This window comes from Gobio gobio (genome assembly GCF_949357685.1).
Source record: "Gobio gobio genome assembly, chromosome: 13".
NCBI classification, from domain to species: Eukaryota; Metazoa; Chordata; class Actinopteri; order Cypriniformes; family Gobionidae; genus Gobio; species Gobio gobio.
The window spans coordinates 4,783,881-4,796,236 of record NC_137106.1 but is presented as its reverse complement, the minus strand read 5'-3'; the positions used below and the strand labels follow the sequence as shown (position 1 = coordinate 4,796,236).

The 12,356-nt window shown below is 38.7% G+C and overlaps 1 protein-coding gene across 1 annotated transcript in view; it reads right to left on the bottom strand.

Moving 5' to 3' along the window:
* Positions 1-12,356, bottom strand: part of pak6 (p21 (RAC1) activated kinase 6) — a gene marked incomplete at both ends in the record, with an annotated part of 42,803 nt that overhangs the window by 24,600 nt on the left and 5,847 nt on the right. The window contains one exon of the mRNA XM_079832703.1: positions 8,564-9,211. Within this exon, the coding sequence (XP_079688829.1) occupies positions 8,564-9,211 (648 nt within the window). The remainder of the gene's footprint in view (positions 1-8,563; positions 9,212-12,356) is intronic.

Below are 12,356 nucleotides of genomic sequence, written 5' to 3'. Positions count from 1 at the left end.
TTGAAACCAAGAGAGATATCAGGCTCAAAGAGCTGGAGCTTGAACTCAAAACTAAATCATCTGTTCACCCCTCAGTTGCTGATGCGCTTGGGGTAAGCGTGCCTGTGTCGTCACCCATCGCCGTTTCCACTCCGAGTCCTATCCCTGCACCACGACGCAACCCACAAGTAAGTCCACCTGAATTTGATATTAGTCGCCAAATTTCACTAGTTCCACTGTTTCGAGAAAGCGAGGTTGACACTTACTTCACTGTGTTTGAACGAATTGCCGCCACGTTAAAGTGGCCGCGTAACGTTTGGCCGCTGTTATTGCAATGTAAACTTGTTGGCAAAGCACAAGAAGTTTGTTCGGCATTAACGCTTGAACAAAGCCTTGATTATGATGTAATGAAGACTGCCGTTTTGCGTGCTTATGAATTAGTTCCCGAAGCGTACCGACAAAAGTTCCGTAGTCATATGAAAACCTCTAGTCAAACTTATGTAGAATTTGCGAGAGACAAAGCAAATTTGTTTGATAAGTGGTGCACGGCAAACAAAGTAGTTACGTTTGAGCAGCTTAAGGAGCTAATGTTGTTGGAGGAGTTTAAGAATTGTTTACCCGAGAAAATCGTGGTTTACTTAAATGAGCAGAAAGTGTCTTCTCTTTCTGATGCTGCCGTTTTTTCTGATGAGTTCGTGCTTACTCATAAAGTAATATTTTCAGCTGCAAAGCTTAATTTCCCTGATCGATTTCACAGTTCTAAGGATGTCACAGTGATGCCTAAGAACGTTTCAAGTGCAGACAGAAGTGAAAGTCGTGAATGTTTTTACTGCCATGAGGTGGGGCATCTTATTGCTGCTTGTCCTGTTCTGAAACGTAAATCTGGCAAGAAAGCGAACACTTCTAAAAGTGTCGCATTAGTTGAACGACCTATCTTTTCTTCCGAACCGATCTCTTCGAACACAGCCACTGAATCTACTTTTGAGCCGTTCATCTTTGATGGTGTTGTTTCACTTGACGAAGCTGAATTAGAAAGGAAACCTGTTCGCATGCTCCGTGACACAGGTGCTGCGCAATCCTTTATTTTAGAGAGTGTGCTGCGATTTTCAGAACAGTCAAATTGTGGTACCAATGTACTAGTTCAAGGCATTGATCTTTCAGTAGTAAAAGTTCCTTTGCATAATGTCTTTTTGCGCTCTAAGATTGTTTTGGGGAATGTTAGACTGGCTGTTCGGACTGAATTACCTGTTAAAGGTGTATCGCTCATTTTGGGAAATGATCTGGCAGGTGACAAAGTGTTCTGTTTACCTGAAGTGATGGATGTGCCTGTTTCACCTGACGAAGATGTGCTAGAGAGAGAGTTTCCTGATGTTTTTAGTACCTGTGTAGTGACGCGAGCTCAAGCTGAGAAATTTAAAGACTCTGTGGATCTGTCCAAAACTTTTTTGTGTGATGATAATTCTGCTGAGACAAAGGAAAATGTTGATTCAGTTGAATTAAAAATGTGTGCACTTCCTAATGTTGATTTGCCATTTGGGAAAGCTATGTTAATTGAGGCACAACGTGCCGATCAAACTCTGTTTCACTGTGTTGCAGCTGTTGTCGAGCCGACCGTTTTGCCAGAGCATCCCGTGGCTTACTACTTTGAAGACGGCGTTCTTATGCGCAAGTGGTCTCCACATGTCAAGGATGAATGGGGCACTGTTGTTCAAGTCGTCGTTCCAAAACCCTTTCGCGAACAAGTGCTGAGTGTGGCACATGACCATGAGCTTTCCGGTCACGTAGGTGTTCGGAAAACATATGATGGTTTGTTGAAGCATTTCTTTTGGCCTGCAATGAAATCTGACGTTGCTAAATTCTGTAAATCTTGTCACGCGTGTCAGTTATCTGGTAAGCCCAATCAGGTCATTCCCCCAGCGCCATTGAAACCGATACCTGTACTTGGTGAACCATTTGAGCGGATTTTGATTGATTGTGTTGGGCCGTTACCCAAAACTAAATCTGGAAATTCCTACTTGTTAACTTTAATGTGTACGTCGACCAGGTATCCTGAAGCGATACCACTACGTTCACTTAAGGCTCATGCAATTGTCAAAGCGATTGTTAAATTCTGTACTACTTTTGGAATTCCGAAATACATTCAGTCTGATCAAGGAACCAATTTCATGTCTAAAGTGTTCGCCAAAGTAATAAAAAAATTAAACATTAAGCATCAAGTATCTAGTGCGTATCATCCTCAGTCTCAAGGTGCTATCGAACGATTTCATCAAACTCTCAAGTCCATGCTCCGAACTTTTTGTGTTGAACAACAGAAGGAATGGGATGAGGAAATTCCATTGTTACTGTTTGCAATTCGAACCACAACTCAAGCTTCTCTCGGTTTTAGTCCGTCTGAATTGATCTTTGGGCACACTGTGCGTGGTCCATTAAGGATTTTGCAAGAGCAATTTCTTTCTTCTGACCATCCGTCTCCCACTCAGAATGTTTTAGATTACGTTAGTTTGTTTCGTGAGCGATTGCATAAAGTATGCCTGCTGGCAAAACGCTCTCTTGATTCTGCCCAAGAGCAAATGAAAGCTAGGTATGATCAAAAAGCTGTACAACGCTCGTTTCAAATTGGAGACAAAGTTCTTGTTTTACTTCCTGTGCCGGGTTCGGCACTTAAGGCAAAATTTTCTGGTCCCTACGAGATTAAAGAGAAACTGAGTGAAACTGATTATGTTGTTGACACCCCAAATCGCAAGAGAAAGTCCCGAGTCTGTCATATTAATATGCTGAAAGCCTATGTGACACGCTCTAACTCAGAGACTAAAGTTCCTGTTGTAACTGTCGTCCCAGCTAATGTATCACTCTCAGAATATTCCCCAGAAATTGATGGTTTGAAGATGAGTAGTGCCGCCTTTTCGACTGCTCGGTTACCAAATTCTGAAACTCTGTTAAACTTTTCTGCAAAAGTGTTGCATTTGTCCGTGTCTGCCCAGGCTGACATCACACATTTGATTGAGAGGTATCCGACTTTGTTTAGTGACTCGCCTACTACAACTCACGTGTTAAAACATGACATTGATGTCGATTCACATGCACCCGTGAAACAAAGTGCTTATCGAGTTAACCCACTTAAGAGAGAACTGATGAGGCAAGAAACTCAGTATTTGCTTGAAAACGGCTTGGCAGTTCCTAGTTCTAGTCCATGGTGTTCACCTTGTCTTCTGGTTCCCAAACCAGATGGTACTTCAAGGTTCTGTACAGATTATAGAAAAGTGAATATATTAACTAAGGCTGATTCTTTCCCACTTCCACGCATGGAAGATTGTGTAGATCGTGTGGGAAATGCTAAATTTGTGACTAAACTCGATCTGCTAAAAGGTTATTGGCAGGTGCCGCTCACGGAAAGAGCGTCCGAAATTTCGGCTTTTGCTACCCCTGATGCATTTCTACAATACCGGGTAATGCCTTTCGGCCTTCGAAATGCTGGAGCAACTTTTCAGCGTTTAATGTCTGTCGTGTTAGCCAATGTGTCAAGGTGTGAAGCTTATTTAGATGATGTTGTGTGTTATGCTAACACTTGGGAAGAACATCTTAAAACTTTAGAGGAAGTCTTCAAACGTCTTAGAGATGCTAGTCTTACCTTGAATCTAGCGAAATGTGAATTCGGTTGTGCCACAGTCACCTATTTAGGTAAAGAAGTCGGTAGTGGTCAAGTTCGTCCCTTGAACTCAAAGGTTCAGGTCATCCTCGATTTTCCGATTCCAAAATCAAGAAGGGAACTCCGTCGATTTTTAGGAATGACGGGTTATTATCGTTGTTTTTGTAAGAATTTTTCTGATGTTGCTAGGCCTCTCACTGAATTACTGAGTAAAGCAGTATCTTTCAAGTGGACTTCTGAATGTCAATCAGCTTTTGACGCTCTGAAAACTTTGCTCTGTAGTACCCCTGTACTTGTTGCACCCCATTTTGAAAAACCAATCCAGATTGAAGTTGATGCTAGTGGCACTGGTGCCGGTGCTGTGTTATTACAGACCGGTGAAGATGATTTGAGTCATCCGATTAGTTTCTTTTCTAAGAAGTTCCTCAAACATCAAATGAACTACAGTACCATAGAGAAAGAAGCTCTCGCATTGATCCTCGCCTTACAACACTTCGAAGTGTATGTCGGTTCAAGTGTACACCCAGTTACCATTTTTACTGACCATAATCCTCTTACGTTTCTTCAACAGATGTGTAATTCCAATCATCGTTTAATGCGATGGTCCCTTATCTGTCAAAGTTACAATATGAAGATTTCGCATAAGAGAGGTATTGAAAATGTGATAGCTGATTCACTATCCCGTGTCCACCAGTAAAACGGTGTGTTTTATTTTATGGGTGGGGGTGTTATGATCTTGAAGTTTTATTTTATCAACTAGTTGTGTATACGGTCTATCTCTGTGTGTAGATGTATGTTTGTGTTGCAGATTGGTGTTTCATCTATTAATCACCCGAAGACTGTGATTGGTCCAGCCAAGCACCTGATCCAGATATAAGGACCGCCCCAAACACTCATTCAGGGCTTCATGCCATTTTGTGCCGTCGGTCTTCATGACATTCTGTTTGTCGTCGTACGTCGTGTTTTTTTTTGCTTCGTTTGAATTAGAGAGTCTTATCAGAGAGATTGATAGTATTTCTGTGAAACTATGAAGTGTTTGTTTATTTGGTGAGCCTTGATTTTCCAGTTTTTTCCTGATGTTTGTTTGTTTGTTTGATTTTTGACCTGGTAATATATCTTGATTTATTTGCCACTCAATGTTATATCTATTTTCTTTAAACATTGTTTTGTCTACTTAAGGGATGTAGGGGGTTTGACGCCAATTTATTTATACCTCATTTTGAACCTTGTTTATGTTAAAGGGAGATAGGGAAGCTAACTGTATTTTGTTTTCTTTATTTTTGTTATAGGTAAATTAGTTTCTAAAAGAAGTTTGTTTTGTTTGTTATTTTGGCCTTGTCTACCCCTGACGCTAAACCCTTATTTTTGTAAATAAAAACTTATTATTTAGAATTCTCTCTGGTGTGGACTCTCTTCCTTTTTCTGTTACGGCTGAACCCTAGCGGTTGTAACAAACATATACAAACAATGAACAGCTGTATTTTTATTAACTAAGATTAACAAAGATTAATAAATACAGTAGCTTAACAAATGTATTGATCATGGTTAGTTCATGTTAGTTATTAGTCTAATACATTAACTAATGTAATGTTAACAAATCAAACCATATTGTTAAGTGTTACAAACAAACAATTTACTCAGAACACCTCTTGAAATGAGAATATAAGTGTGCTTACCCCATTTTTTTTAGTAAGAGTGGTTATAGTAAGATTTAATCTTAATGAACTACAGTATTTTCAGGTTATTTATATGACAATATGTAGAAAAATTACCTACCAACATTGTGATTGTCCTTTAGCTTAATCATTTGAAATAATAAAAACAATATGATGTTCAAACTTTTGACTACTTTCTTTAATAACTACATAACACAATACTTGTACTTTTACTTTCAGTACTTGAGTAGTACATTTTAAAATAAACTTGCAATACTTAAGTACAAAAAATGTTGAATACTTTAGTACTTCTACTTAAGTGTGGTGCTTAAAGAGCACTTCAACTTCTACTCAAGTCCCTTTTTTGATAAGGAACTTTTACTCAAGTCTGTGTCTCTAGTACTTTATACATCTCTGATGCATCCTTGCTGAATAAAATTTACATTCAATAAATATCCTGTGATTTTTAAATCAGAGCAAATCATCATGGGCCAGTTGTTCAACGGATTTTGGTTATCGGATTGGATCAAATGGGTTGTTCAAAAGGGAAAGAAGGAATCTTAAATCAGATTAGATCACGGAATCCAATCCTAGTTTTAATCTGGATCAAACCTTCAGTTTGTGTTGTTCAAAACTTGTCAGTAGGATTTGGATAACTTTGATAAAAAAAAAACAGGATTATCCTGATCCCAACAGGGGGTAGGATTTCAAGGTGGATTCCAGAAAGAAAATGTAGTAAAACTTTAAAACTGGTCAAAAAATACAACATTTGTATCATATACACCAGGGGTGTCCAATCCTGCTCCTGGAGGGCCACTGTCCTGCAGAGTTTAGCTCCAACCCCAATTAAACTCACCTGTACCAGCTAATCAAGGTCTTATTAGGCATACTAGAAACTTCCAGACAGGTGTGATTTTCACCAAAATCATATCATCTACAGACCATGCCGGCAAAAAGTTATGAATTTAGTGTCATTAACTATGTTTCCATCCACCTATTTTTATGCGCATTTTGGGATATCGCATCAAAAAATGCTGAATGGAAACGCCAAGATGCGCATAGATTCTAAAAATGCGCATAAAAAAATTGTGCGCTCGTTTGAGTAGGATACATTTTCTATCCGATACGAAAACATGCGCATAAACTACGATGGAAATACATTATCAAATAAATTCCTTGACACGCATTAAAAAAATCATGTGACTTTCGCGATGTAACAGCGTAACTGTAGTAACCAGCGGAAAAATCTTGTTTGCAAAACATCTGAAATGCTATTTTGGTCATTCAGAAGTCTGTTGTCAAAGATATATTTCACTCCTTTCTTACATGACTGCATTCCCAAACAGCACATCTGCCTCTGAAAGCATGACAACAAGTTTATTGAGACGCACAAGTTTCTCTGAGATGCAAATCATTTATTATATAGGAAAATGATTATATATGGTGGCTTCTCCTATGTTATTTTTTAGCGGTAGTTTATCAGGAAGTGACGATTATGTTCTCTTCGACTCGTGTGTTCTCTTCCTCGACATTCGCAAATGTTTTATGCATATTGCATTTTTGCGCATAAATTACATTCGCAACTTTGGATGGAAACATAGCTAATAGGCGAAACCATTTTTGTAAGTTGATGGCATTATGCCAAAACAACTCTGAGGTTGTATCTCTGCAATGCTTTGGCATATTGACACCAAACATGGCATGTGCCATTGTCACCTCACACTGACCACGCCACATCAATTTGGTCACAGCGCTACCTATTGGTCGAAAGTAATAAGCCATTAAATAATTTGACTAGTGACTGTATTTGTGAATTTTCAGCCATTTTGCCTGAAATCATCTTAATATGTCAAGTCAAGTCAAGTCAACTCTATTTATATAGCGCTTTTAACAATGTAGATTGTTTCAAAGCAGCTTTACAGTGTTAAACAGGAAAATAATGCAGCATAATTTTATTCAGCCGTATAGCCATTCTGGAGAAAACGCTGATGTCATCAGTTCATTTCAATTATCATACAGTGACAGTGTGGGCTTTAGATCAATAATTAGATCAGTAATTTAGTTTATATGGTTAATTTAGTTTATTAATTAGATTTATTTCGATGTTTAGTTGAAAAATGTAGTGTCCCAAACTGAGCAAGCCAAGCCAGAGGCAACAGTGGCAAGGAAACCAAAACCCCATTAGGTGACCTAATGGAGAAAAATAAACCTTGGGAGAAACCAGGGAGAAACCATTAAAGGGTTAGTTCACCCAAAAATGAAAATTCTGTCATTAATTACTTACCCTCTTGTCGTTCGACACCCGTCAGACCTCCGTTCATCTTCGGAACAGAAATTAAGATATTTTAGTTGAAATCTGATGCCTCTGAAAGTCCTCCATTGGCTCAATGGTACTCTACACTCTCAAGACCCTTAAAAGGCACTAAAGACGTCGTTACAAAGTTCATCTCACTACAGTGGTTCTACAATAACTTTATGAATCGGCGACAATAGTTTTTGTGCGCAAAAAAACCCTAAATAACGACTTATATAGTGATGACGATTTCAAAACAAAGCATCATGAAGCTTCGAAGCGTTATGAATCAGTGAGTCGATTCAGCGGTTTGATTCGCCAAATTTCAGCAGTTTGGCGGTTTGACACGCGATCCGAATCATCATTCGGCTCAGTGATTCATAACGCTTCGAAGCTTCATGATGCTTTGTTTTGAAATCGTCATCACTATGTAAGTCGTTATTTAGGGTTTTTTTGCGCACAAAAACTATTGTCGCCGATTCATAAAGTTATTGTAGAACCACTGTAGTGAGATGGACTTTGTAACGACGTCTTTAGTGCCTTTTAAGGGTCTTGAGAGTGTAGAGTACCACTGAGCCAATGGAGGCATTCAGAGGCATCAGATTTCAACTAAAATATCTTAATTTCTGTTCCGAAGATGAACGGAGGTCTGACGGGTGTCCAACGACATGAGGGTGAGTAATTAATGACAGAATTTTCATTTTTGGGTGAACTAACCCTTTAATATGTCTTTAATTGCTCATTGTTGCAGTTAGTCTGATGCTCCCAGCCATGATGGCATGACTTGCCGTGTTCTTTGTGCTTGGCCCCTTTGGATCCTTGCCGCTATAATTTCATCAATGTTTGTTGATGTGAAGCTGCTTTGAAACAATCTGTATTGTATAAGGCACTATAGAAATGACGGTGACTTGCTTTGATTTGAACTATAAAGGAAAAATGTAATATTTGCACTGCCATAAAGGAGCCTGTTGGGCACAGACTTGTGTTTACCTTCAGGTCATATGAGGAGTATGGTCTCCCTGGGCTGTTTTGCGGGTGGACCAGCAGTCGGTTGGCTGTCCTCATGTCTGGAGTGAGATTGTCTCCGTGCGGCTGCTGCATGGGCATCGTGGGGCTGTAGAAACAGGTGATGGGCCTCTGGTTGTGTGCGAACACGATGGGAAACTCTCGTCTCATCATGAATCTCTCGGTGGGGCTCCCGATATCTCCACCCAGATACATGGATCTGGGCGGCGGAGGGACGGGGATGGGGGGTGGCGGAGGGGCCGGAAGGGCCGGAGGGGGTGGAGGCCTCTCCAGAGAGCTCATGCTGACCTCATAGGTGGATTTGGCCCTGGGCAGGACGCCGTTGGGCTGTAGCGTGATGCTCTTCTTCAGGCCCATGTACGGCGTGCCGCTCTCGCTGTGGATGTTTCGCGACTTGTCGCCCCAGTGCGATTCGACCTCGTCCAGTCCTTCGTACTGATAGGCGTCAGCCTCATTGACTTCCCCCAGGCGGCCGAGCGACTGCGCTCTCTTGCGTGCCGACGGGCTGCTCTTGCGCAGGGAGTTGGAGCTGGTGACAGACAGACGGCTCATGTCGGACAGCATGGCTGAGATGTAGTCTCCGTGGCCGATCATACTGCCTCGCACGATGGTCTGGGGAAGAGGAGAGGCAGTTTATGATTAATGCGAACTGAAACTCTGCGCTATTTAAAGAGCGTGTGAATTCACCTGGGTGCGGATGAACTCAAAATCGCACTTTCCTCTAAGGAGTCTATTTCTGGCTGATTTGTGTTTGAGAAACACTGAATGACTCGTCTGAGCTATCTGAGGATTTCTGTTCTTGCAAATAAAGTAAAAAAAGAGCCTGTTTTGTTCATTTTTCATGGTGCCATTTATGTCGCCTTCATTTACAGATGATATGAATGTATATTTTCTTATTAGTATTTGATTGTTATAAAGTGTTTTTTGTTTTGTTCAGTGTTGGGGAAAGTTACTTTTAAAAGTAGTGTGTTACTCTATATTGCATTACTCCCTAAAAAGTAACTAATTAGGTTACTTAGTTACTTTTTATGCAAAGTAACTTTTATAAATACCTTTATACAAAGATACACAATATACAAAATAGACAATGTACAGGTATAAACAGATGCAAGGGAATGTGAATAAGAGGTATGCTAAATAATGAAATATAATACATATAAGTATAAATAGTGTTGTTTATTGCACATGTTTTGGCATTTCACTGTCCATGAGAGATGGTCTGAAGCTCTTCTTGTGCCTGGCTGTTTTCTTTGGCAAAATTAAAGGCCCTTTTACAACAAAAATTAAATGAATAATCCTCAGGGTGAAGTAAATGCAAATTCACACCTGTACAGTAGATGGCGCCACTCAAACAAACCTTTCAGCTGTGCTGCCATTCTGGACCACAGAAGAAGAAAGTTCAACACTCTTCAGCACACGATACACAAATGTGATGTTGTCTTTTTCGCTTATTCGTATGGTTCAATTGGATCATCAAGATCAGCAGCAAAGATACAGGTAAGTAAAGTGAGATTAAATACATAAAGTATATTTGTTTTATTTAACCTACTTAATTATTGCAGGTTTGGGTAATATTCTGAGTTTGCATTTCACTGTTTCTATTAATTTTGAGGAATACTGAATCAGTGTTTGTGCAAGAGTGATGAGTAAATGCCTGCTCACATTGAGTCTAGAACTAAAATCAGCATCATGTCCACACACAAGGCCACTGATTTCTCTCAGCATTGGGACAGGTAGAGCTGACAATCAATACATAGTGAAAACAACTAATTGGTGTTTCTTATTTGAAAAAGTAATTCAGATATTTTGTTGTAAATTCAAAATGAATGATACTTTACTAGTTACTTGATAAAGTAATCTGATTATATGACGGGTTATTTGAAAAAGTAATTCAGATATTTTGTTGTAATGTGTTTCTTTACTAGTTACTTGAAAAAGTAATCAGATTACGTAACTTGCGTTACTTATTGGGAAAAAGTAACAGATGTTTTGTTGTAAATTCAAAAGTAATGTTACTTTACTAGTTACTTGAAAAAGTAATCTGATTACATAACTTGCTTTACTTATTGGAAAAATTAACTCCAATATTTTTTTGTAAATTTAAAAGTAATGTTACTTTACTAGTTACTTAAAAAAGTAATCTGATTATGTAACTTACGTTATTTATTTGAAAAAGTAACTCTGATATTTTGTTGTAAATTCAAAAATAATGTGTTACTTTACTAATTACTTAAACATGTAATCTGATTACATAATGTGTGTTACTTTGGAAAAGTAACTGATATTTTATTGTAAATTCAAAAGTAATGTTACTTTACTAGTTACTTGAAAAAGTAATCAGATTATGTAACTTGCGTTACTTATTTGAAAAAGTAACTGAGATATTTTGTTGTCAATTCAAGAGTAATGTGTTTCTTTACTAGTTACTTGAAAAGGTAATCCGATTACATAACTTGTGTTACTTATTTGAAAAAGTAACTGAGATATTTTGTTGTAAATTCAAAAGTAATGTGTTTCTTTACTAATTACTTGAAAAAGTAATCTGTTTACATGTGTTACTTTGGAAAAGTAACAGATATTTTGTTGTAAATTCAAGAGTAATGTTACTTTACTAGTTCCTTAAAAAAGTAATCTGATTACGCAATTTGTTACTTATTTGAAAAAGTAACTCGCGCGTTACCCCCAACAATGGTTTTGTTGCTGTTTTATTCCCATTATAATAAAAAAAGAAAAGTGAGTTTCAAAAATGTAATTTCTGCTGAATGGATGGATGTACAGATTTCTTTTCTTGCAAATAAAGACCAAAGCAAAGAAAAAAACATTTTAAAATGCATAGGGTGTGACGAATGTAAACAGCAAAAAATGTGAAAGGTAAAAATACAAATGATATGCATTTGTCCATCTGATTTGCAGAAATGCCATTTTTGCAGCTCAATTTTTATTATGATGACTAAAAAGAATAACAAAAACAGGCACAAATGGCACTGCTTCCTAAGAATGACCCAATAAATTATACACTGAGGCCACAGCACACAATGCTTATACTTCTCAGAAAAGATATGACATTCATGTGTCTGTATTTTATATTTGCAGTATTTACTGACAGCTGTCATGTGCTTTATTCACAGAGGTTTGACAGAAGTGACACGAGCTCAGGGCACGTATTCACCAACAGACAGAGAGAGAAAATAAGGAGAAGAGAAAGGACAACGGATGTCTAACAACATCCACAAATGAAGGTGCAGAGCCCATTTTGACTTTACATTTTATAGTAAATAAATGTATCTTTGTTGGGGGGGGGGGGGGGTCTAATGCTATTTCCTGCATTCTGACTTATTGACACTGTTAGAGTTGATTCTCATGCTAAACATGGACAACATTTCAAAACACGAGTTGGACGTATGACGGAGTATTTCTGTGGCAAATACACTCCTTCAGGATTCAAACAAGTTTCAGAACTTTTTTTTTTTCGAGTATGGCCCTGTGTGACATCATAAAGGGCGGGATAACCCAGCGTTAAGGGAACAGTGGAAGCAGTTTGTGTTTTCCGGAGTTCTGCAAGTGTGTGTGTGTGTTTGTTCCCGGTCATGAGTGGAAACCACAGGCGGTGAGAGAAACTGATCAAATGTGTGTGTTTTGATGGCAACTGGCGCGTAAGTGCATATAATGTGCCAGCATTAGTGTGTGTGTGTGTGTGTGTGTGTGTGTGTGTGTGTGTGTGTGTGTGTGTGTGTGTGTGTGTGTGTGTGTGTGTGTG